General features: G+C 45.1%; 1 protein-coding gene across 1 annotated transcript in view; it reads right to left on the reverse strand.

Moving 5' to 3' along the window:
* spg11 (SPG11 vesicle trafficking associated, spatacsin) overlaps window positions 1–25,118 on the reverse strand; it is a gene marked incomplete at its 3' end in the record, with an annotated part of 39,728 nt that continues 14,610 nt past the window's right edge. The window contains 44 exon segments of the mRNA XM_062420731.1: window positions 1–35; window positions 38–83; window positions 85–133; window positions 1,826–1,866; window positions 1,868–1,939; window positions 2,664–2,797; window positions 3,162–3,186; window positions 3,188–3,280; window positions 3,282–3,298; window positions 3,383–3,530; window positions 3,532–3,580; window positions 3,768–3,909; window positions 4,962–5,058; window positions 5,060–5,125; window positions 5,128–5,237; window positions 5,240–5,339; window positions 5,342–5,380; window positions 5,382–5,414; window positions 5,416–5,448; window positions 5,450–5,557; window positions 5,559–5,624; window positions 5,626–5,699; window positions 6,628–6,696; window positions 6,699–6,836; window positions 7,057–7,221; window positions 8,389–8,536; window positions 8,538–8,564; window positions 10,340–10,540; window positions 11,678–11,956; window positions 12,056–12,215; window positions 12,358–12,466; window positions 12,923–13,131; window positions 13,323–13,485; window positions 15,322–15,388; window positions 15,699–15,863; window positions 17,049–17,194; window positions 18,264–18,370; window positions 18,481–18,684; window positions 20,686–20,881; window positions 21,512–21,687; window positions 23,424–23,446; window positions 23,448–23,552; window positions 24,128–24,199; window positions 24,317–24,493. Coding sequence (XP_062276715.1) covers window positions 1–35; window positions 38–83; window positions 85–133; window positions 1,826–1,866; window positions 1,868–1,939; window positions 2,664–2,797; window positions 3,162–3,186; window positions 3,188–3,280; window positions 3,282–3,298; window positions 3,383–3,530; window positions 3,532–3,580; window positions 3,768–3,909; window positions 4,962–5,058; window positions 5,060–5,125; window positions 5,128–5,237; window positions 5,240–5,339; window positions 5,342–5,380; window positions 5,382–5,414; window positions 5,416–5,448; window positions 5,450–5,557; window positions 5,559–5,624; window positions 5,626–5,699; window positions 6,628–6,696; window positions 6,699–6,836; window positions 7,057–7,221; window positions 8,389–8,536; window positions 8,538–8,564; window positions 10,340–10,540; window positions 11,678–11,956; window positions 12,056–12,215; window positions 12,358–12,466; window positions 12,923–13,131; window positions 13,323–13,485; window positions 15,322–15,388; window positions 15,699–15,863; window positions 17,049–17,194; window positions 18,264–18,370; window positions 18,481–18,684; window positions 20,686–20,881; window positions 21,512–21,687; window positions 23,424–23,446; window positions 23,448–23,552; window positions 24,128–24,199; window positions 24,317–24,493 — 4,683 coding nt within the window.

Here is a 25,118-nt window from a genome sequence, read left to right on the forward strand (position 1 = left end):
GATCTCGTGGTTTTCTCCGATCTCTCTCCTCATGCGAAACACAGCGCCACCATGTTGTGCTTCTCGCTGTCTGCAGGGAGGCACGCGCTTAATGTAGTCCAGCAGAGCCGTCTTCAGACTGGAGCTCTGGGACAGGGAGGGAGAGTCGAGGTTAATGAGGGAGAGGGGGTGAACATCTTCTTGTTCCTACAGTTGGATGTTTGAGCTTCTCTGTGCAGAATGGTGAATGTGCAGAGTTTGTTTTTTAGGGTATGATTTGGGGCATTTAACCTTTGTGTCGTCCTCCTGGGTCAAATTGACCCCGTCTGTTTTGACTGTTCCTTCTTTCCTCCCTTCCTTCCTTCCATCTGTCCTCCTCTCCTCCCCTCCTTCTCTCTTTCTTTCATTCCTCTCTCTTTCCTCCTTCTTCTTTCCTTCCTCCATCCCCCTTTCTTCTTTCCTTCTGTTCCTTCCTTCCTCCCTTCCCTCCTTCTTTCCTTCCCCTCCTCCCTTCTTTACTTTCCTTCCTCCCTTCCTTCTTTCCTCCCTTCCTCTGTCCCTTCGTTTCCTTCCTTACTCCCTTCCTCTTTTCTTCCTCCATCCCTCCTTCCTTTCCTTCCCTCCTTCCTTCTTTACTTTCCTTCCTCCCTTCCTTCTTGTCCTCCCTTCCTCTGTCCTTCTTTCCTTCCTTACTCCTTCCTCTTTTCCTTTCTCCCTCCCTCCTTCCTTCTTTCCTCCCTCCCTCCTACCTCCCTTCCTTCCTTTCCTTCCGTCCTCCCTCCTACCTCCTTTCCTTCCTTCCCTCCTTTCCTTCCTTCCTTTCCTTCTTCCTCCCTTCCTTCCACAGGAAAAACTGTAGGAATTAAATATATTACAATATTTATAGATTCTGGGATTTTAGTGAAGGAGAAGTAAAAGGAGTAAATGTACATTTTAAGGATTTTTAACTTTAAACACATATGGAGGGAATCTGTAATCATTCAATTAAGTTAAATGATGTCAAATCTGTGTGAAAATGAAAGAATCTGCACAAAAATGTCTCATATTGTTATGTAAGTTTAGTTTAGTGTATTTAATAAAAAGGCAGCAGAGGGCTGAGTAGATGCTGTGGAAATGTACATTATACTGAAATGGAGAAATACTTTAAATTAACATTAAAATGAAACAACATTAAGTGCTGTTTAAAACAGGAGCAGAACAGAAAAGAGGCAGATACTGTATGTCTTATTCAACAGTGATCAAATATACTAAATATTAATTAGAAAATGTAAGAATTTTCTCTCTGCAATCAATGTAAATATAAACCTGTGTGACAATTTAATGCAAAAACTAAAGGGTAGAGGGGCGGGGGGGGGGATATTGTATCGTTACCCAGACGCCACATATCGATCTTTTATTGTATAAATTACAAATGAAATGTAAGTTTTTGGTACTAGAATAATAAAAATCTATTGCTTTTTCAGTCCACTGAAAGATGGAGAATTGTAATATATCACAGCATAGCACAATATATTTACAATTGCAATAATATCGTATAGTGATAATATCGTATCGTGGAGCCTCTGGTGATTCCACTCCTATGAAGTTAGATCAAAAATAGATTAAACATGATTCAGGGTGTTACCACTGGATAAATATGACAATAAGATACACATCACACACCTTTTATTTAGGTTCAAGCCATGTCCCTAATTGGAAATTGGTAGGATGATTTTTGTGTCAGTGGTTAAGGTAAGAAAGGTAAAATGAATGTAAGTCTATGTAATGTCCCCAGAAGTGACTATGATCCTGATGTGTGTGTGTGTGTGTGTGTGTGTGTGGCGTGTGGTGTGTCTCACCCTGTCCTCTGTCCGTGTCCAGCTTCTTCCTCAGCAGCATCTCAAATCGGATGGTTCTGATGCAGCAGGTCGAAGATGTACGTCATCTCATTATACCTGCTGATCCCCGTCAGCAGACGCACCTGAAAACACATAAAGACACATGTTAGCATCATGTTTAGCATCATGTTAGCATCATCCAGCTGCTGCTCTGTTAACCTTCCTGTCGTCCTCCCGGGTCAACGTGACCCCGACTGTTTTTGACTGTTCCTTCTTTCCTCCCTTACTTCCTTCCGTCTGTCCTCCTCCCTCCCTTCGTTCCTTCCTTCTTCCTCCCTTCTTCCTTCATCCCTCCTTTCCTTCCTTCCTCCTTTCCTTCCTTCCTTCCTACCTCACCCCCTCCTTTCCTTCCTTCTTCCTTCTTCACCTTCCTCCTTTCCTTTCCTTTCCTTTCTTCCTTCCTTTCCTTCTTCTTCCCTCCTTCCTTCCCTCTTTCCTTCCTTATTCCTCCTTCCTTTCTTCCTTCCTCCTCCCTCACCCCTCCTTTCCTTCCTTCCTTCCTCCTTTCCTTTCCTTCCTTCCTTTCCTTCTTCTTCCCTCCTTCCTTCCCTCTTTCCTCCTCTCCTTCCTTCCTCTTCCTTCCTCCCTCCTTTCCTTCTTCTTCCTCCTTCCTTCCTCTTTCCTTCCTCCCTCCTTTCCTTCTTCTTCCCTCCTTCCCTTCCCTCCTATCCTCTTTTCCTTCCTCCCTCCTTTCCTTCCTTCTTCCTTCCTTCCTTCCTTCCTTCCTCCCTTCCTTCCTTGACTCGAGGACAACAGGAGGGTTAACTATCATCAGCTCCAGTTCTCCAGTAGTGAGAGTTTTAGTACCAGCAGGCTGAAGTGCTCTCCTGGAGCCAGGTAGGTGTGGCTGAGGTGACGGGCGGCTTGCAGCACCCTGACGATGCCTTCCATGTTACAGGTGAGACTGAAACAGTCGTGAGCCACGATCAGCAACTCCACAACTACAGAGAGGAAGGAAGACGGACAGATAATAATAAGAGTGTGTGTGTGTGTCTGTGTGTGTGTGTGTGGTGTTGTGTGTGTGTGTGTGTCAATGTGTGTGTGTGGTGTGTGTGTGTGTCAGTGTGTGTGGGTGTGTGTGTGTGAATGTGTGTGTCAGTGTGTATGTGTGCGTGTGTGGTCAGTGTGTGTGTCTGTGTGTGCGAGAGTGTGTGTGTATGTGTGTATGTCTGTGTGGTGTGTGTCTGTGTGTTTTTGAGTGTATGAGTGTGTCTGTGTGTGTTTGTGTATGTGTGTGTATGTCAGTGTGTGTGTGTGTGTGCGTATGTGTGTGTGTATATGTCAGTGTGTGTGTGAATGTCGTACTGCAGTTCAGGTCTCTCAGCGGGACACCTGTTGAGGTTCTCCAGCAGTTTGACTCCCACCAGGTTCGGATCATCACACAGTTTGATCAGCTGCATCAGCGAATCCCGACCCTCCGACGGCCCTGAACACCTGCCTCTCTGCTTGACACACACACACACAACATTTTAGATATAGACATTTCCAGGATATCAGTTCCCTATTGAACCTGTCTCCTCTCTCACCTGGCTGCAGGTCCTGGGTGGAGGCCAGCAGCGCCTGGACCACAGCAGAGGAGACCAGCTCAGCCACAGTGTCTGCAGAGAAGCTCTGAGCTTTGATGAAAGCCTGAGCCTTCCTGAAGCGCTCCGATTGGTCAGACAGCAGCAGCTTCCTCCAACACAGAGCGAGGTTCCTCCTTACAGATCTGACTGAAGGAACACCTGCCCAGTTCCTAAAGAGGACGGAGGGACACACACACACACACACACATGGCTGTTTTGTACTGTTATCCTGTTTCCATTGTCAGAGTCAGAGGGAAGTAGGAATCTAAAGAGGAATAGTAACACAGTGGGAGCCTTCTTTACAGTATTCATTTGAATTATCAATATATATATTAATCGACGGTACCTTGGAGAGCTGTAGAGACTGAGGACTTGTTTGCAGTAGTTGTTGCCGTGGCGACACTGATCCACCAGTTTCTGGAGCTGGATGGCGACGTCGTCTTCAAGAGGAAGCATCACGAACGACGACAGGCTGCTGAACGAGTGAGCTACAGTAGAGATGATGGAGGAGGAGGAGGAGGAGGAGAAGGAAGAGGAAGGAGAAGGAAGAGGAAGAGGAAGAGGAGGAGGAGAAGAAGAAGAAGAGAAGGAGAAGAAGAAGAAGGAGAAGAAGGAGAAGAAGAAGAGTGAGAAGAAGAAGAAGAGTGAGAAGAAGAAGAAGAGTGAGAAGAAGAAGAAGAGTGAGGAGAAGAAGAGTGAGAAGAAGAGTGAGAAGAAGAGTGAGTAGAAGAAGAAGAGTGAGAAGAAGAAGAAGAGTGAAGAAGAAGAGTGAGGAAGAAGAAGAAGAGTGAAGAAGAAGAGTGAGAAGAAGAAGAAGGAAGAAGAAGAAGAAGAAGAAGAAGAAGAAGAAGAAGAAGAAGAAGAAGAAGAAGAAGAAGAAAGAAGAGTGAGAAGAAGAAGAAGAGTGAGAAGAAGAAGAAGAAGAATGAGAAGGAGAAGAAGGAGAAGAGTGAGAAGAAGGAGAAGGAGAAGAAGAAGAAGAAGAAGAAGAAGAAGAGTGAGAAGAAGAAGAAGAGAATGAGAAGAAGAAGAAGAAGAAGAAGAAGAAGAAGAAGAATGAGAATGAGAAGAAGAATGAGAAGGAAGAATAAGAAGAAGAAGAAGAAGAAGAAGAAGAAGAAGAAGAAGAAGAAGAAAGAAGAAGAAGAAGGAAGAAGAAGAAGAAGAAGAGTGAGAAGAAGGAGAAGAAGAAGAAGAAGAAGAAGAGTGAGAAGAAGAAGAAGAAGAATGAGAAGAAGAAGAAGAAGAAGAAGAAGAAGAAGAATGAGAATGAGAAGAAGAAATGAGAAGAAGAAGAAGAAGAAGAAGAAGAAGAAGAAGAAGAAGAAGAAGAAGAAGAAGAAGAAGAAGAAGAAGAGAAGAAGAAGAAGAAGAAGAAGAAGAAGAAGAAGAAGAAGAAGAAGAAGAAGAAGAAGAAGAAGAAGAAGAAGAAGAAGAAGTAAGAAGAAGAAGAAGAAGAAGAAGAAGAAGAAGAAACTGATTAGAGAGACAAATGGCAGCATATAATAATAAATAATAAAAAGGTCAGAGTTGAGCTTACAGGTGGTGAGGAGCTTCCTTTCTGGAGCTTCTGACGCCTCCTCTTGTGGTTCTGGGTTCAGTTCTCCGGATGCCAGACCTCGGCAGCGCAGCACCACCCCACATGTCCGGGTGATACAGGGAGAAGTAACGACACACCCGGCTGGCTTCATGGATACTCCCATACATCTAATAACAGACGCAATCAGCTTAGCCAGAACCCTCCTCTCCTCTGGACTCAGTGCTGAGGGGATGTTCTGCTCCTGCTGCTCCTCCGTGGGACCCGTGAGCCCCCTCCAGACAGAGCCCACGTCTCAGTGTTCAGGTCCGATATGTTCGAGAAGGAGAACTCCTTCATGAACACTTCGTACGTGTTCATTTCGGGGCGTGACGGCCGGAGGCGGCAGTGTTAAAAACGCTCTCCTTCTCCATGGCGACCGTTGAGGATGTGCTGTCGGACCCGGCTCATCCACACGCTTCTTCTCCAGGCTCTCCACTTGGTCCAGGGGGAGCCGGGCTGTGCAGGGAGAGCCAGTGAGCGGCGAGGCCCAGCAGCAGGCAGCGCTCCCTGACGTCCTGCAGCTCCGTCTCAGCCTGAGTCGAGTCGGATTCAGCCTGCGGACAGGAAGAACTGAGAGGCCGATTCTGGGTCGGTGCTGTCCGCCTTCAGCTGCTCGTGACACTTTCCTCCAGAAACTGACGCGTGTCTCCAACCTTCCCCACTGCCGCTTGGTCCTCTGGGAGTTCACTTCTGGTGAAGCTGCATGCAAGACAGAAATTAGTCATCAAACGTCCACATCAAGTGTGTCAAAGGTAGAAGAAAACTAAATATTATCTCAATAGTATGCACACTTCAGCTCCCAATGCAGGTAGATTTTAACCCTCCTGTTGTCCTCGAGTCAAGGAAGGAAGGGAGGGGGGAGGGAGGAAGGAAGGAAAGGAGGGAGGAAGGAAGGAGGGAAGGAAGGAAGGTAGGAAAGGAGGAAAGGAAAGAAGGAAGGAGGGAGGGAGGGAGGGAGGGAGGGAGAAAGTAACGATGGAAGGGAGGAAGGAAGAAGGAAGGAAAGGAAGGACAGAGGAAATAAGGAAGGAAGGAAGGTAGGAGGGATTGAGGACAGAAGGAACGAGGGAGGGAGGGAGAAAGGATAAGAGGAAGGGAGGAAGGAAGGAAAGAAGGACAGAGGAAAGAAGGAAGGGAGGAAGGAAGGACGGAGGAAAGAAGAAGGAAGGACGGAGGAAAGAAGGAGGAGGAGGGAGAAAGGAAAGAGGAAGGGAGGAAAGGAAGGAAAGAAGGACAGAGGAAAGAATGAAGGAAGAAGGAAGGACGGGAGGAAGGAAGGAAAGAAGGACATAGGAAAGAAGGAAGGGAGGAAGAAGGAAGGGGGAGGAAAGAAAGAGAGAAGGAGAGAGGGAGGCAGGACAGACGGAAGGAAGGAAGGAAGGAAGGAAGGAAGGAAGGAAGGAAGGAAGGAAGTAAGGAACAGTCAAAACAGACGGGGTCAATTTGACCCGGGAGGACGACAGGAAGGTTAATAAGAATAAATGGAGATAAAGTGGATCAGCTGACACTACTCTGCACGGCTAAAAATTAAAGCCAAATACAAAATCTAATGTTTCTTAAATCTACGAGAGAAATCAGAATCTAAACTGTGAATATGAATCTCGTAAATGTGGAGCAGAGACCTGGCTGAGCAGCAGGCGGTGGATGGGGAGGCCGGCCAGCTGTGCGACCTGCCTGGCCTGGCTGTAGCGCCCCTGGCCTGCAGAGCGTCCACCGCGGCCTGGAACTCCTCCTGCTGGACGGAGGGGGAAGTGCACTGCAGCAGCCTGGGAGAAATGCTGACCTCTGACCCCTGCAGCACCTGACTGAGCTGACTCAGCTTTCTGAAATCTGGCCCTATAAATACACAAACACACCAGAATGACAATAACACAAAAAAAATCTAAATGCACATTAAAAAAAAAGTAAGAAACTAGCTCCAAAAATGCATATCAGCTCCAAAAATCATGATTAAGAGGCAGGAAATGAGTTTGCCAAAGTGTTAATGGAGGCAGAAAACTAATCTCCATCATCTCCCGCTCTACCATCGAGATGACAGACTCTCTCGTTTTCTCACCGTTGGATTTGAGGAGCTTGTCGACGTCGGCCAGGAGCTGCAGCAGCCGGTGGAGGTCGTACTGGGAGGAGCATCGCTGCAGCATCGTGAGGAGCAGCACGGAGGCTTGGCTCTCCACCCACTGCAGGGGGAGACCACCGGGGGGCGCTGGGCACTGTTTCTCAGCTGGATCAGCAAAGAGGAAGAGAAGGACGATTAGAGAGGATGAGCTGATAGTGTTTAATGTGTTAGTGTCTCGTAGTGATGAATCTACAGAGAGTTAATAGTGACTCTGTAGCTCCTCTCTGCTTTAAGATAAGATAATATAAACAATTCCAAGAGCAGCAATAAGAAAAAGAAGTATAAGAACAATAAATAATAAGTATGATTAACAATAAGAATAATAGTAAATACATAATAAAATAATCGTGACATTATTTAAAGAGTAATATTGGTATTGAGTGGTAATATACCAGAGATGATATTGTTATTGCACCGATTAACCCTTTGTGTCGTCCTCCTGGGTCAAATTGACCCCGTCTGTTTTGACTGTTCCTTCTTTCCTCCCTTCCTTCCTTCCGTCTGTCCTTCCTCCCTCCTTCTCTTTCTTTCCTCCCTTCCTTCTTCCCTTCCTCCATCCCCCTTTCTTTCTTTCTTCCTTCTGTCCTCCCTTTCTCCCTCCGCCTTCTTTCCTTCCCTCATTCCTTCCTTCCTTCATTTCCTTCCTCCCTCCTTCTCTCTTCCTTTCCTCCCCCCCACCTTCCTCCCTTCCTTCTTTCCTCTGTCCTTTTTTCCTTCCTCTTTTCCTTTTTCCCTCCCTCCCTCCTTCCTTCTTTCCTTCTTTCGTCCATCCTTCCTTTCCTTCCTCCCTTCCTTCTTTCCTTTCCTCCCTTCCTCCTTCCTTCCTTCCTCCCTCCCTTCCTTCCTCCCTCCCTTCCTTCTTACTCCCTTCCATCCTTTCTTCCTCCCTTCGTACCTTGACTCGAGGACAACAGGATGGTTAAAGTGAAAGAATAAATATATGCATGTTATATGTATTACATTACGGAGCTTTATAGTTGAGTTTAAGCTCATTGTTTATCTGTCCTGCTGCTACTTTACTGTTCTGGTCATTCTCAGCGCTCTCATAACATCATTATGCTACTCATCTTATTTTCAGGTTGTAAACATTGAACAAGTTGTGTAGTAGACGACTAGACGTGCACATCTGGAATTATAAAAGCAGGTGCAGGACCAAATAACTAATCTGTAACTCCCAGTGCAGGTAGAATTTAATGCTATATCATATCACAAGTGACTTTCAAGCTTTCTGTTCTTCTCAGAACAAAGACACAAAGACCCAGGTCACCTGACAGTCACATGATGTGCCAATCCCACTAAATATCCTATTTAAGAAGCGGCCGAGGTGGGCGGGACTTACAGTGATGAGCATCCTCTGGAAGTCCAGCAGCTTGGCTTTGGCCTCGGAGAAGTTCCTGTAGTCACAACACAGCTCGAACATCCCTCAACACCAACACTAGAGGGCAGTCCTGAGACACAGACCACACAATAACACTGATTTAAAGGAGGCAAACACTTGTCTTGTTTTATAACCTGAACTGATTATCTGAATTTTAGATGCTTGTTACTGCATATTAGATCTCAATCTGTTTTATTTAATGCAATAATAATAATCTGACATTCACAGTAATATAAAAACAAGAACATAAAACTAACTGGAAAGTATCAACCACATCTCATAAACAGTCCTGATGTTACATTTGACATTTAAAGGGAGAGTATGTCCTGTACCAGTCAAAAGTTTGGACACATCTTCACAAATTCACCATGTTGCTGATGAAAGGACTTTCGGCCTGAATATAAGTTGATATTTTGTTCTGGATATTATGTTAGAAAAATAAAGCTCACCTAATATTTGAGGATAAGACAATTATGTATTCCCAATAGAGCTGCAGCAATGAGTCTATTAATTGATTAGTTAATTGACAGATAATAAAAATGTGATATTAACCCTCCTGTTGTCCTCAAGTCAAGGAAGGAAGGAAGGGAGGGAGGAAGGAAGAAGGAAGGAAAGGAGGAAAAAGGAAGGAAAGGAGGGAGGGAGGAAGAAGGAAGGAAAGGAGGAAAAAGGAAGGAAAGGAGGGAGGGAGGAAGGAAGAAGGAAAGAAAGGAGGAAGGGAGGAAGGAAGGAAAGGAGGGAGGAAGGAAGGAGGAAAGGAGAGAAGGAAGGGAGGCAGGAAAGGAAGGAAGCACAGAGGAAATAAGGAAGGAAGGAAGGTAGGAGGGAGGGAGGAAAGAAGAAGGAGGGAGGGAGGGTGAAAGGAAAAGAGGAAGGGAGGAAGGAAGGAAAGAAGGACAGAGGAAAGAAGGAATGGAGAAAGGTAGGGGGGAGGAAAGAAAGAGAGAAGGAGGGAGGGAGGAAAGAAGGAAGGAAGGAAGGAAGAAAGGGGATGGAGGAAGTAAAAAAGGAAGGGAGGGAGGAAGGAAGGACAGAAGGACAGAAGGAAGGGAGGAAAGAAGGAACAGTCAAAACAGACGGGGTCAATTTGACCCGGGAAGACGACACAAAGGTTAAACTGATATTAAACATCTTTGACATTTAAAGACGTGAACATGAATTTTTCAATATTTACTGACATTTTATAGACAAAACAATCAATGAAATGATTGAATAATTGGCAGATAATAAAAATAATTGTTAGCTGCAGCTCTGCTTCATAACATCAAGAGATCATTAATTATGGGTTGTTTGTAGTGTTAATGTTCCTCTGCTAGTGAGCTTCTTCCAGCCTGTTTATAGAGAGTCTGTTAGAGTCAATCAGCACTAAATATATTAGCTTTCCTCAGTTTAACCTGCAGGACTTTCTAAAGACTCGTGTAATGTCTTTTTCTGCAGCAGAGGAAATAAAAAAAACCTCTTTACTGCAGAAACTCAGCTCTAAAAAAATGCATAACTGGAGAAAATAATCAAAATAGTTTCCAAGAGCTTGACAGAAGAGTTTGAGACTGATAGACAAGATGCTCTAATGTGGATTTTAACAGTATTTCATGCAACAGGACGAGTGTGAAAGTGTGTTGTTTGATATATTCTGTGAAAAAAAAGCTGGAAAAGAGTGAAAATGCATTAATATAATATAAAGGAAGGAGCTCTAATCCAGTGTGTATAATCCTTTCATGACTCATCAGTCTGACCTATTTAAGTAGGACCTGCAGACACCTCCTAATCTTTTTAGAAAATAAACTTTAAATTCACAGATAACCTTCACTTTTCCCCCACTCTCTCCCTCTGATCTCATGTTTTTACCCTCTGGAAGAGCTCGAAGCCTCGTAGGAGGGGCCTAACGTGGCCCCGCTCCAGCAGAGTCCGCCAGATGATTGACAGGTCATGCAGGGTCCACTCATGGTACTGGGGGGCTTCGGCCAGGTGGGAGGTGGCTTCCTTTGCTGTGACGTCATCGACGGAGGTGAGCACCCACACGCACAGGCACGGCAGCAGCTCCGGCACCTGTCAATCAAACAGGGGGTGACAGCACTTTGAAATGAGTCTTTAGATAAATGCGTATGTTAGTTTTAAGCTCCATTCACACTGGATTTATTTCTCTAGTGGGAGGTGTGATGATTTTTACCTGAACTGCTCTGGTTAGTGATTTTAATCCAGTCTGGATTTCCTCTGTGGGTCTTTTTTTTTTTTTTTTACCTCCATCACAGTAATAACTACAGCTTTAATGACCTACTGTTCTTCTGGTAACTCACTGCAATTAAAACCCATCTGGAGGAAGGTTTTTGTCTTTTAAAGTCCAACTGAAATCACATTTAATCCTCCCTAAATATTTTTTATTCATCAAAATTAAGAAAAAAGAAAAGAAAATGCTCCGTTTTGTCTCAGCCAGCTGGTGTTTGTGTTTGATTGACAGCAGTTGGATGCAGCATGTTAGTGTCTGAATCTGACACACCTTAAGATACTAAAATAAGTTTTTCTAATTCATGATTCATCATGATCAAGTTTTTCTGACCCCGAGTCCAAATCTGATTGCTTTAACCCTCCTGTTGTCCTCAAGTCAAGGAAGGAATGAAGGAAGGAAGGAAAGAAGGAAGGAAAGGAGTAAGGAGGGAAGGAATGAGGAAAGTAAGAAGGAAGGAAGGAAGGAAGGAAGGCAGGAAGGAGGGAAGGAAAGGAGTAAGGAGGGAGGAAAAGAGGAAGGAAGTAAGTAGAGGAGGAAGGGAGGAAAGAAGGAAGGAAGGAATGAGGAAGGAAGGAAGGAAAGAAGGATGGAAGGAATGAGGAAGGAAGGAAGGAAGGAAAGGAGTAAGGAGGGAGGAAAAGAGGAAGGAAGTAAGTAGAGGAGGAAGGAAGGAAGGAAGGAACAGTCAAAACAGACAAGGGGCCAGGAAGGAAAGGAGTAAGGAGGGAGGAAAAGAGGAAGGAAGTAAGTAGAGGAGGAATGAAGGGAGGAAGGGAGGAATGAGAAGGGAAGGAAGGTTTCTGCGTCCGGGCAGATAATGAAACTGATGTGTGCATTATACTTAAATATACAGTAGAAGGGGAGTTTAAACTGTAAATGTTTTCCTTTGGGAGCCATAACATTATTCCAGCCATGTCAAAGTCAGATAGATAAACATTTCTCAGTGTAAACCAGTCTACCTGTTGACAGGCAGCCAGTACAGCCAGCGTCGGGCAGCATTGCACCAGAGCTTCCTGCAGCAGGTACGAGCTGGCCGCCGCCTCCTCCTGACTCTGCAGGAGCACCTGGAAAAGCTCCTTGGGTTGCTCCGGGCAACACAGGGGCTCCTCTGTGTTCAGAGACCCGGTCTGCTCCTCAGCATCATCGCTCTTCCTCTGATTGTACACCTGCAGCTCCTGAAAGGCCAGACTCAGGTGGGCCTGGAGGGCGGGGCCAAACTGAGCAGCCAATGACCTCACCTGGGGTAGACAGCAGGTAGAAGGTACAGATTTAACACACATATTTCATATTTTACAGGAAGTGGTGCAAGGATGTTGTGGAGGTGTGTGTGTGTTCACCTGCTGCGGTGGGAAGTTGTGCAGTTGGACGAACAACAGGAAGTAGATGAACTGGCCGTCAGCAGCGCAGTGAGCCGGATAAACAGAGCTGAGGTTCAGACAGTGGAGCTGACAGAACTGTACGGGTAACGCCCAGTCCTGAGACGCCTCGTAGGACGACCTGAGACACACACACACACACACACACACACACAGACACACACACACACACACAGACACACACACACACACACACGTATGAACATGCTGTTTTAACACTTGAGTCTTTGAGCACAGGAGACTAAGGTCAGAGGTGAGTTTACCTCCCGACGCCTTTCTGCTCCAGACTGTCTGTCACTGCAGCTTCCAGGTAGCCAATCAGCTCCTCCGATGCTCCAAGCTCCGCCTCCACCAACTTTACACCTTTAGACACTGAAAAGAGGCGGCAGAGGGGATGAGTGTGTGTTTATGTGTGTGTTTGGGGATGCTGTGCGAGTGTGTGTGAGTGTGTGTGTGTGTGTGTGTGTGAGAGTTGTGTACATCCACTGTGTGTAGATAGTGTGCTGGAGTGTGTGTGTGTGTGTGTGTTTGTTTGTTTGTTGTGTACACCCACTGTGTGTAGATAGTGTGCTGGACTGTGTGTGTTTGTGTGTGTTTGTGTGTGTGTGTGTGTGTGTGTGTGTGCGTGTGTGTTGTGTAAACCCAGCGTGTGTAGATAGTGTGCAGGTGTGTGTGTGTGTGTGTGTGTTTGTTGTGTACATCCACTGTGTGTAGACACTGTGCTGGAGTGTGTGTGTGTGTGTGTTTTGTTGTGTAAACCCAGCGTGTGTAGATAGTGTGCAGGTGTGTGTGTGTATGTGTGTGTGTGTGTGTGTGTGTTGTGTATACCCAGTGTGTGTAGATGCTGTGCTGGAGTGATGTGTGTGTTCTGTTGGTTCCAGTGCTGCAGGACGACGTTCATGGCTCTGATGTCGACTCTCAGCTTGAGGCTGCAGACTCCCAGCAGCTCACAGAAGCAGACGGCCGCCGACGCCACGGACGCCACGTTAAAACACTGCAGGGCCAACCTGTACACCTGCTGCAAGGCCTGCTGCAGCCTGACACACACACACACACACACACACACACACACACACACACACACGTTAGTAAAGTTGTAGAGAAAAGCATTTTATCCTCTATCTTGTTGGGGTTTTTTTAGCGTGTCTTGTGTGATTAGATGGAGGAAGATGATGAAGATGGAGGAAGATGGAGGAAGATGATGAAGATGAAGTCGTGTCACACTCACAGCAGCCTGACGTCGCTGCAGCCGCTCAGCTGTTGGACCAGGAAGGTTGCGTAGGCGAAGGACGGTCGGCCATGACGGAGGTAGTACAGGTAGTCCAGGTTCTCCACCAGAGCGAACTTGTTGACCAGGTGAGGGCTGGAGAAATGGGGCAGCTCTGTCGTTTCTATGGAAACAGACCAAAAAAAAAAAAGCACAGTCTTACTCAACTGGATTTTAACTTTTGCCACTACTTCTTATACTACACCTACTACCACTACTATCACTATTACCACTATTATCACTTATTTACTTCTTCTACTAATCTTGCAGCTACTTCTTCAACTCCTCCCACTGTATCTACTACTCATCCTACTACTATGACTTCTTCTACCACTGCTACTATAACTTTACCTACTTCTGCTACCTCTTAAGAAGAAAGGGAGGAAGGACGGATTAAAGGAAGGAAGGAAATAAGGAAGGGAGGAAAAGAACACAAGAAGGAAAGATGGAAGAAAGGGAAGAAAGACATGGAAGGAATGAAGGAAAGATGGAAGGAAGGAAGAAATGGAGCAAGGACAGATGCAAGGAAAAGAAGACAATAAAGAAAGAAGGAAGGAAGGAAGGAAGGAAGGTGGACAACGAAGGAAAGATGGAAGGAAGGAAGGAAATAAGGAAGGGAGGAAAAGAACACAGAAAGGAAAGATGGAAGAAAGACAGATGGAAGGAATGAAGGAAAGGTGGAAGGAAGGAAGAAAGGGAGCAAGGACAGATGCAAGGAAAAGAAGACAAGAAAGAAAGAAGGATGGATGGAAGGAAGGAAGGAAGGAAGGAAGGAAGGAAGGAAGGAAGGAAGGAAGGAAGGTGGACAACGAAGGAAAGATGGAAGGAAGGAAGGAAATAAGGAAGGGAGGAAAAGAACACAGGAAGGAAAGATGGAAGAAAGACAGATGGAAGGAATGAAGGAAAGGTGGAAGGAAGGAAGAAAGGGAGCAAGGACAGATGCAAGGAAAAGAAGACAAGAAAGGGAAAGAAGGATGGATGGATGGAAGGAAGGAAGGAAGGAAGGAAGGAAGGAAGGAAGGAAGGAAGGAAGGAAGGAAGGAAGGAAGGAAGGAAGGAAGGTGGACAACGAAGGAAAGATGGAAGGAAGGAAGGAAATAAGGAAGGGAGGAAAAGAACACAGGGAGGAAAGATGGAAGAAAGACAGATGGAAGGAATGAAGGAAAGATGGAAGGAAGGAAGAAAGGGAGCAAGGACAGATGCAAGGAAAAGAAGACAATAAAGAAAGAAGGAAGGAAGGAAGGAAGGAAGGAAGGAAGGAAGGAAGGAAGGAAGGAAGGAAGGAAGGTGGACAACGAAGGAAAGATGGAAGGAAGGAAGGAAATAAGGAAGGGAAGAAAAGAACACAGGAAGGAAAGATGGAAGAAAGACAGATGGAAGGAATGAAGGAAAGGTGGAAGGAAGGAAGAAAGGGAGCAAGGACAGATGCAAGGAAAAGAAGACAAGAAAGGGAAAGAAGGATGGATGGATGGAAGGAAGGAAGGAAGGAAGGAAGGAAGGAAGGAAGGAAGGAAGGAAGGAAGGAAGGAAGGAAGGAAGGAAGGAAGGAAGGTGGACAACGAAGGAAAGATGGAAGGAAGGAAGGAAATAAGGAAGGGAGGAAAAGAACACAGGGAGGAAAGATGTAAGAAAGACAGATGGAAGGAATGAAGGAAAGGTGGAAGGAAGGAAGAAAGGGAGCAAGGACAGATGCAAGGAAAAGAAGACAAGAAAGAAAGAAGGATGGATGGAAGGAGGGATGGAAGGAAAAGAAGACAGGAAGGAAAGTGGGCCGGATTGGACCCCTCTGGGAAGAAAGACCTCCCTTTCTACCTCTTCTGCTACTACTACTACTACTACTACTTTAACTAAGCTACATCATGCTATATAAAACAAGATAAATATCAGATATCAGATAAAACTAGGACCACACATGCATCAAAATGCTGCTGCAGTCACATGACTCATGACTTCTGCTTACCAGTGGAGTTCAGCGTGTTTGCTGCCTGCCAGCCAAATAACCTGGATGGGTCCAGAGGATGGAGCGACTGTAAAAACACACCAAGTCAGTACAGTTACAGTTTATATACTTTTAAACTTTACTGAAATATACACTCTATTCAGGTCCTATCTGTTTTTGCTCTTGATCACTTTCTTTATATATCATAAATCTATTATAACTCTTTCATCGTGATGCATTTCTGTAATTTGTCTTTCCTGTTTTATTCTGCACACACAACATCTATTGCATGAATCCGCCCTCTGCTGCTCTTCCTGAGGTTTATTGTTTCCCTCATTCAAATCGAGGCTCTAAGGACAGAGGATGTTATATAGCAATCTGAGGCAACTTGAGTTTACCTGCAGCAGGTGATAGACAGAGATGTCAGAGGGTTGGTTGTTTCCTCGAGGTCCGGCAGGGAACAGCGCAGCCTTCAGTTTGGGGTGCGTGGCCAGCGCCATCTTCAGGAGCTGAGGGTCGACTGTCTTCTCCGACCTGCCCGACTTCTCACCCTGAAGCACCACCTGCACACAGAACACACACATATAAATCATCCTGTCAATCATGCTCTATATTAGTTCCATTACTTCCTTCCATCTTTCCTTCCTTCCTTCCTTCCTTCTTTCTTCTTGTCTTCTTTTCCTTGCATCTGTCCATGCTCCCTTTCTTCCCTTTCTTCCATCTTTCCTTCCTGTCTTCCTTCCTTATTTCCTTTCTTCCTTCAATCTGTCCTTCCTTCTCCACCTTCTTTTCCTTCCTTCCTTCCTTCAATCTGTCCTTCCTCCCTTTCTTCCTTCCATATTTCCTTCCTTCCTTCTTGTCTTCTTTTCCTTGGATCTGTCCTTGCTCCCTTTCTTCCTTCCTTCCTTCCTTCCATCTGTCCTTCATTCATTCCATCTGTCTTTGCTCCCTTTCTTCCTTCCTTCCTTCCTTCCTTCCTTCCATCTGTCCTTCATTCATTCCATCTGTCTTTCTTCCCTTTCTTCCATCTTTCCTTCCTTATTTCATTTCTCCTTCAATCTGTCCTTCCTTCTCCACCTTCTTTTCCTTCCTTCCTTCCCTCCTTCCTTCCTTCCTTCCTTCCTTCAATCTGTCCTTCCTTCCTTTCTTCCTTCCATCTTTCCTTCGTTTTAATGCATATTACTGTTGATTTATAATTAACTACAGCTATCGTTTAGCCTGTGGATCCAACACATATTCTTCTTAATTTCAAATAAAAGCATCATTGCAATAAAAGATATAACAGGAAGTGTCACAGTCTTTAAGCAACACCAACTTACAAAATACCAAATTGCACCTTTTAGAAGAGACAAAGTGGGGTCTCACTTTGTCTCAGCCTGACTCAAAGGGAGGACAACACATGGCTTTAACTAAAGATTTACTGGTTCACACACTTTATACAGTGCAAGGACAAATCCAACCCAAACATCAAACTATAAGCCCACAGAGAGAGAGAGAGAGAGACTGACTGAATCCACCAGCTTATATATCTGAGAAGCAGCAAACACAGCTGAGAATCAATCAATCCTAAAAGCCCAAACACAAAGTTGAGATGGCTGTCACTGAAGCTCTTTGAAATCTTTGAAATCTTCTCATCTTGTCAGCAGAAGCACAGACACACTCACACACATACATACAGACATTTTCAGATAAACCTCGGTGGGATCAGAAGTCCTGGTTCTGCAGGTGGGATTAAGGTTTGTGTTTACCTGGTCGATTCCTCCGGGGGAGAACATGATGGCAGCCAGAGCCAGCAGACTGTGTCCCTCTAACAGCAGACTGCTCAGAGACGCCTGGCTGCCTGGCAACAGCACCTGAGCGCTGGTCAGACTGGCCTGGAAGACGAGTCCTGGATCTGGAACATCAGACAGAGACACAGTCGGTCTTAAAGAAGGAGCAGACTCTGGCAAAGTTGAGATGTTTGTGTAACTAGAATCCATTAAATGTAATATCTACTGAAGTATTTCCATCACTACTAATTATATTAACCTCCTGCCACCCTGCATCCTCATATGGGGACATTACATTTTGGGTTTGCTGGATATAATAATTCATTCTGTTTAACTTTGACCTGTTGACCTCGTTTGTACACACTTTTTGTGCCACCTAGTGGTGAAAAAAGCACACTACAGTGTAAAAATCAGTGTAAAAACGAGATGGCTTTCTTCCTTCCTTCCATCTAACCTTCATTCTTTCCATTTGTCTTTCTTCCCTTTCTTCCATCTTTCATTCCTGTCTTCTCTTCCTTCTTTTCCTTCCTTCCTTCAATCTGTCCTTCCTCCCTTTCTCCCTTCCTTTCTTCCTTCCATCTTTCCTTCCTTCTTTCTTTCCTTCTTTCTTTCTTTGTTTATTGTCTTCTTTTCCTTGCATCTGTCCTTCCTTCCTTCCATCTTTCCTTCATTCCTTCCATCTGTCCTTCCTCCCTTTCTCCCTTCCTTTCTTCCTTCCATCTTTCCTTCCTTCTTTCTTTCCTTCTTTCTTTCTTTGTTTATTGTCTTCTTTTCCTTGCATCTGTCCTTCCTTCCTTCCATCTTTCCTTCATTCCTTCCATCTGTCTTTCTTCCCTTTCTTCCTTCCTTCCTTCATGTCTTCTCTTCCTTCCTCCCTTTGTTCCTTCCATCCTTCCTTCCTTCTCCACCATATTTTCCTTCCTTCCATCTTTCCTTCCTGTCTTCTCTTTCTTCTCCTTCCTTCCTTCCTTCCATCTTTATAATAATCCGGTCCACATGAGATCAAATGGGTCTATATATGGCCCTTGAATGAAAATGAGTTTGACCCCAGTTCTCTCTGGAGAAATTAAAGATGCAGAACAAACAAAAGCTCGGCTCTCAGGAGGTTGAACTAAAATAACTCCAACTTAACTTAATTAACTGTATTAAAAACAGTCCATGTAGAGAAGAAGTCCTGAAGCAGCCTGTTAGTACCTGACAGATCTCTGGTGATCTCCTGGATCTTCACCAGCATCTCAAACCAGGGCTGACTCTCAGACAGGCTCTGATTGGCCAGCAGGGGGCAGTTTCTGGGTGTTAACCTGCAAAGACGGATAATGAACTCACATGTTTTACTATCAGCTGTTAAACTAAAAAAAACAATCAGAGCAGTGTTAATAATGAAGATAACAGCTGCACATCATCTCCTCACCTGTAGTGCTCCAGGTAGGCGTAGAGCAGGTACTGCAGGCTGCGCTCCAGACAGAAGGAGATGAAGAGGCTGTGCAGGTCCAGTCCGAGCGGGGAGCGGTACTGAGGGACGGGCGGAGTGGAAGCCATGACTCCTCCGCCCTGAGCCAGCCTCCATAACAGCTGCTCCAGGTCTGCCAGCTCCTCCGGGATGAACACACCTCTCCTGCAGGGAAGAAAACACACACACACACACACACACACACACACACACACACACACACACACACACACACACACACACACACACACACACACACACAGCAAATTAACATTCGTGTCGTCCTCCCGGGTCAAATTGACCCCGTCTGTTTTGACTGTTCCTCTTTTCCTCCCTTCCTTCCTTCTGTCTGTCCTTCCTCCCTCCATCCTTCTCTCTTTCTTTCCTTCCTCTCCCTTTCCTCCCTTCCTTCTGTCCCTCCTTCCTTCCCCCTTCCTTTCTTCCCTCCTTTCCTTCCTTACTTCGCTCCTTCCTTCTAGCCTCCTTTCCTTCCTTCTTCCTCCCTTCCTCCCTCCTTTCCTTCCTTCTTCCTCCCTTCCTTCCTCCTTTCCATCCTTCCTTCCTCCCTCCTTTCCTTTCTCCCTCCTTTCCTTCCTTCCTTCCTTCCTTCCTTCCTCCTTTCTTTCCTTCTTCCTCCCTTCCATCCTTCCTACTTCCTCCCTTCCATCCTTCCTTCCTCCTTCCTTACCTCCTTCCTTCTTCCCTCCTTTCCTCCCTTCCTCCCTCCCTCCCTCCTTTCCTTCCTTCTTCCTCCCTCCTTTCCTTCCTTCCTTCCTTACCTCCTTTCCTTCCTTCCTTCTTCCCTCCTTTCCTCCCTTCCTCCCTCCCTTCCTTCTCCTTCCTTTCCTTCCTTCTTCCTCTCTTCCTTCCTTCCTCCCTCCTTTCCTTCTTCCTCCCTTTCCTCGAGGATAACAGGAGGGTTAAACCAAACAGGAAGCACAAAGGGTCAAAGTTTTAACATTAAAAATCAAAATGAGGAAGACGGTGAGTTAAACTTTATGTTAATATGAAACATTTAGTTTTTATCTGAAGTCATAACTCTCCAGAAGTGACGGAACAAACACTAATGTTTAGTTTGATGTATTTTTTGAGGCATTTCTTTGTTGTGCAGCTCTTTCAAGTGTTTTATTCTGACTGATATAAGAAGATGTCACCTTGGATTATAAACACTTTCACTCTTATCTGACATTTTATAGGCTGAACAATTTATAAGAAGAATAACTGACACATTAATCAACAATAAAATACAATAAAAGATAAGTGTGTCCTTTTTCTTTTGACCTGTGCCAACATTTAAATCAGCTGTCTGCATCTTTATTGATGCTTTCTGCAGAAACAGACTTGACATTTGGATTACATATAAGACTTTTAAATTGCTTTTCAAGGCTCTGGGAAAATCTTACATCAATAAAAAAGTCATGAATTTAATAATAAGAGAATTAATTGACTGTGTTTGCAGTTGAAGGAGTCCTGTCAACAGTTTTATAAACAGGAAGGAAAGGAGGGAGGAAGGGAGGGAGGAAGAAGGAAGGAAAAGAAGAAGGAAGGGAGGAAGAAGGAAGGAAAGGAGGGAGGAAGGAAGGAAGGAAGGAAGGAAGGAAGGGAGGAAGAAGGAAGGAAAGGAAGGAAAGGAGGAAGGAAGGGAGGAAGTAGGAAGGAAAGGAGGGAGGGAGGGAGATAGGAAGGGAGGAAGGAAGAAGGAAGGAAAGGAGGGAGGAAGGAAGGAGGGAAGGAAGGAAAGAAGGTAGGAAAGGAGGAAGGAAGGGAGGAAGAAGGAAGGAAAGGAGGAAGGAAGGGAGGAAAAAGGCAGAAAAGGAGGGAGGGAGTGAGATAGGAAGGGAGGAAGGAAGAAGGAAGGAAAGGAGGGAGAAAGGAAAGGAGGAAGAAGGAAGGAAAGGAGGGAGGAAGGAAAGGAGGAAGAAGGAAGGAAAGAAGGAAGGAAGAAAGGGGGATGGAGGAAGGAAAGAAGGAAGGAAGGAAAGAAAGAGATAAGGAGGGAGGAAAGAAGGAACAGTCAAAACAGACGGGGTCAATTTGACCCGGGAGGACGACACAAAGGTTAATAAAAACATAATTATCAAAAACCTGCAAGTCTGCACATTTAATTATGTGGAGCTTCTCTGTTCTCTCAACATCTCATCACAGAGGTGAAAGCGGCTGCTATACCTGGCCAGCAGGTCAAGGATGTTCTCCTTCATGTAGCTGCTGCAGACGGTGTTGTTATTGACCAGTTCTGGGGTTAACTCTGGCCACCGGGTGGCGCCAGAGGCCTCGCTGTTCTGGATCCAGTCGATCACTCTGTGCTGGTCGTGGAGGGCGGTCAGGTAACGCCACAACACCGCCAAGTCACAGGAAGTCAACTCTGATGGAGCAAAAACACAGAGAGAGAAGGTTAGGAAACGTTTCAGGTGCATGCAGGCGGGGAGTTCTGGTCCTCTGAAATGAGGCCAACGCGGAAGTAACTTAAAACTGCATTCTATCAAAAGGCCACCAGGGGGCGACCGTTTTGGTGTCAAAAAGACTTCCGTCTCTATACAAGTCAATGGAGAATTCACCAACTTCTCACTTGATTTCTAACCTCAGTAAACCTTTTCAAAATGTGTTTATGGTCTCAATCGCTAGTTTAAAGCCTTCTTCAATGCAGTATGATGTTCATTTGGGACATTTTGGCCTCTCTGATTTTATATGTGACGATAAAGCAGGGTATGCATTAGGGCGTGGCTACGTGGTGATTGACAGGTTGATTGGTTCACAGGTTCAGGAGGGCGCCTCATGCTCCTCCTGATGCCCATATAAGTTGAATCCCTGTTTTTATTTTTCCCAGCATGCACCTGAAATTTTCAAGATGGCGCTGCTCAGATCCGATACTATTGGCCTCCGAGCAGCAGTCCACAAACCAATGGGTGACGTCACGGATGTTACGTCCATTTTATATACAGTCTATGGGTGCATGTGGGATGTTTGTGTTGCCGTTGGTGACGCAGTGATCTACCTGTGTGCTGCAGTCTGGACAGGAGGACGGCCGTCTGGCTGCTCTGGTTCCAGTTCCTAACCCAGTCCAGTCTGAGATTCCTCCAGAGCTCCTCCTCCTCTTCAGACCTCCTCTGTCCCACCAGCTCCTTCAGAACCCCCTCACCTCCCGCCTCCATACGGACCATGTGAGCGACCCTGGAGAGGAAGAGGACGGACACGAGAACCAAGATTAACAGAGCTTTTAATTCTTTAACCTTCGTGTCGTCTCGTCTGTTTTGACTGTTCCTTCTTTCCTTCCTTCCTTCCGTCTTTCTTTCCTTCCTCTATCTTTCCTCCCTTCCTTCTTTCCTTACTCCATCCCCCTTTTTTGCTTCCTTCTGTTCCTCCTTCTTTCATTCCCTCCCTCCTTCCTTCATTCCTTTCTTCCTTCCTTTCCTTCCTCCCTTCCTTCTTTCCTTTTCTTCTTTCCTTCCTCCCTCTTTCTTTCCTCCCCCTACCTTCCTCCCTTCCTTCTTTCCTCTGTCCTTCTTTCCTTTCTTCCTCCCTTCCTTTTTCCCTTTCTGTCTCCCTCCCTCCTTCCTTCTTTCCTCCCTCCCTCCTTCCTTCCTTCCTTCCTTCCTCCCTTGACTCGAGGACAACAGGAGGGTTACTTCATTTCTACTCAGAAACATCTAAACAAGAGAGACTCATCCGGACTTTATTCCAAGGTGAGAAAAGGGAAGTTCAAAGGGGAAAAGATTTAGAGGAGTTAAAGACGAGGTTTAAAAAAGAAGATGGTTCAAAAGGAGGCATAAAGAGACAGAAGATGATGAGGACGTTCAGAGATCAGAGAGGAGACAAACACAGGAGGAGAGAGGGAACGACTGCAGTTTAACTCTCAGCTAATAGATGATGAAGTTGAGTGTTTCATCATCTCAAACAGGAAGTTTTTAAGAGAACTCAAAATGATTAATAATACATTTTATGTGTCATGTGTTGTTGCTTTACACAACAAGTTAAAAAAGGGTGCTGCAGTGTTTTGTTTTTTTAAAGGAGACATATTGAGCTTTATTTATGATATCTGATGTTAAATATGTTCCAAAACCTTAATGCATGTAAAAATGGACAGATGTGTATCCATCCATCTTTGTCTCTGAGGGCTCCAACATGTACAGATCTATTTAAGAAGTTGACATTTTGAGTAAAGAAGGAGAAATATAAGTTAAATCCTGCTATTATAGTTAGTTTCTGGAGCCTCCGGAGCCAGAGAAAGCTTCCTGAAGCTGACCAATCAGAAGAGAGTGGGCTCATCAGGAGGAGGAAAGGGGGAGGGGCTTAAAGAGACAGGAGCTAAAACGGCCTGTTAACAGACAGAGGCTGAACTGAGCGGCTGCATAAAGGACCAGTAGAAGATAAATAAGGAGTTTTGAACTGGAAATCATGCAAAGATATTCCAGTAGAGACACTAAATATTAATATAGAGCTGGAGATGTAAAGAATATTTCCTCTTTAATGACTTTGGATGATAAATGATGCTTCTGCAGCAGGTCATGAAAACAGGGATCAGAGTTTCAGCAGCTATAAAGTAGAGTGACGTGAGGAGACGAGCTGGTGGAATAAAGGCTGTTTTGGTGGTGAGATTAGCGTGATGTTTGAATTAGAGGTTGCAGAAAATGACACCAAGGAGTTAGAAGCTATGAGTGGTTTTGGTGAGAAAAGATTACATCAGATTTATCACAATTTGGTTTGAGAAAGTTGGTAAACATGATTAAATTCTAAAACATAAATAGGTTTATTGGGTAAAAGAATATCTTTAAGGGTCAGACTGTGTGAGATGTGAACAGTAGATAGCCTGAGCTGTGTTGAGGGTGTTTTTGTACTGTTGAAAGGCTTTAATGTTGCCATGGTAACCACAGCAACAGGATGTACATCTGCAGTGTATTGATCTTTACCTTTGTGTCGTGGTGTTCGCTGGGGCAGCGGGAAGCCGGCAGTGAGCCCAGCTTCTCCATCTGTCTGATGAACTCCACACTCTGCATCTCCTCCTCAAGGAAGTAGCTCCTCCTCAGCAGCTCCTCAACCTGCAGAAATCAACCAATCAGAGCGCTTTTTAAGACATATAGCAAGAGAGCTGTAAATCACAGTGATGCTGTGAGGAAGAAATGTCAACTCTTCAGGAGCCTTTTAATATAAACATGCCTTGACATTAGCCAGTCCCTCCAGGAAACTGAGATTTTGCCATCACAATAATTAACAGAAATAAAAGAAATACATCTCCTGCAACTTTGCTAAATTACTGCAACTTTTCCACAAAAAATTGCTGCTTTTCATGTCATGGTAACTTCAGCAAGGAAGTACAGTATTTTCTTTTTTATATAACTTTGAGAAATGTTGTTTATGTGATATGCAGTATGCTTTTTGTTGTTGCTTTTCTTTATCAAAGGAAGTCATTACATCTGACTCTTCATCGGTAGTTTACATACTTTTCTTCCCACTAACCAGAAAAGCTGCTGCAAAATAAAACAGTTTTGAAATGTCCCCCAAAAAAGCTTGAAAGCTGAATTAAACAGTATTTTAAGGTTAAATAAAAGATGAATAAATAATGATGCTGTCAGGTGGGAAAAAGGCTGTGTGTCCTGTAAAATACCCGACTCACCACAAACTCCCTGAGCTCCTTGTCGTCGGTGTAGAGGCAGATACTGTGGAGCTGCTTCTTCACACTGAAACCCTGAAAAAACAAAAATGTCTGCAGTTTAATGTTTGACTACGATGATGAAAGAAAGTCACCTGTCAGTCTAATTTTAACTTTATGCACATTTTGAGGCTCAGCTGGGTTGTATCTCACCATGTTGGTGAGCAGCATGTTGGCGGTCTGCAGGTCTCGCTGCTGCAGGCAGGAGAAGACCTGACGTAGACCCTCCGTCCTCAGAGAGGAGAGACGCTGCTCCGGCCGGCTCCGCCTCCTCAGGACGGCCTGAGCTCTGGGAATCTGATTGGTCAGGATGGACTGACAGACCACTTCCTGTAGCACACATACATATATAAACACAGTTGATTAAGAAATAAAAGGAAGGTGTGACACAAATCAACATCTTCACATCAACATCAAATCACTGAGCTCCTCTCTCTCTCTCTCTCTCTCTCTCTCTCTCTCTCTCTCTCTCTAACATTCATGTACTATTAATACATTCAATAACCTAAACTTCTTCCCCGGAGTTGTCTGTGCTTTCTGGTCTCACAGGTAATCTGGCCTGTAGACGTCCGGATGACAGATTCCAGTCCCGGACCTTCAATGTGCTTCTCTCTCCTCTCTCTCCTCTCTCTCCTCTCTCTCCTCTCTCTCCTCTCTCTCTCTCCTATCCTTCCTCTCTTTCCTTCCTCTCTCTCCTATCCTTCATCTCTCTCTTCTCTCTCCTCTCCTTCCTCTATTCTCCTTCCTCTCTCTCTCTCTCCTCTCCTTCATCTCTTCTCCTTACTCTCTCTCCTCTCCTTCCTCTCTCTATCCTCTCCTTCCTCTCTCTCCTCTCCTTCCTCTCTCTTCTCTCTCCTCTCCTCTCCTTCCTCTATTCTCCTTCCTCTCTCTCCTCTCCTTCATCTCTTCTCCTTACTCTCTCTCCTCTCCTTCCTCTCTTTCCTTCCTCTCTCTC

This window comes from Scomber scombrus, chromosome 6, assembly GCF_963691925.1.
Source record: "Scomber scombrus chromosome 6, fScoSco1.1, whole genome shotgun sequence".
NCBI classification, from domain to species: domain Eukaryota; kingdom Metazoa; phylum Chordata; class Actinopteri; order Scombriformes; family Scombridae; genus Scomber; species Scomber scombrus.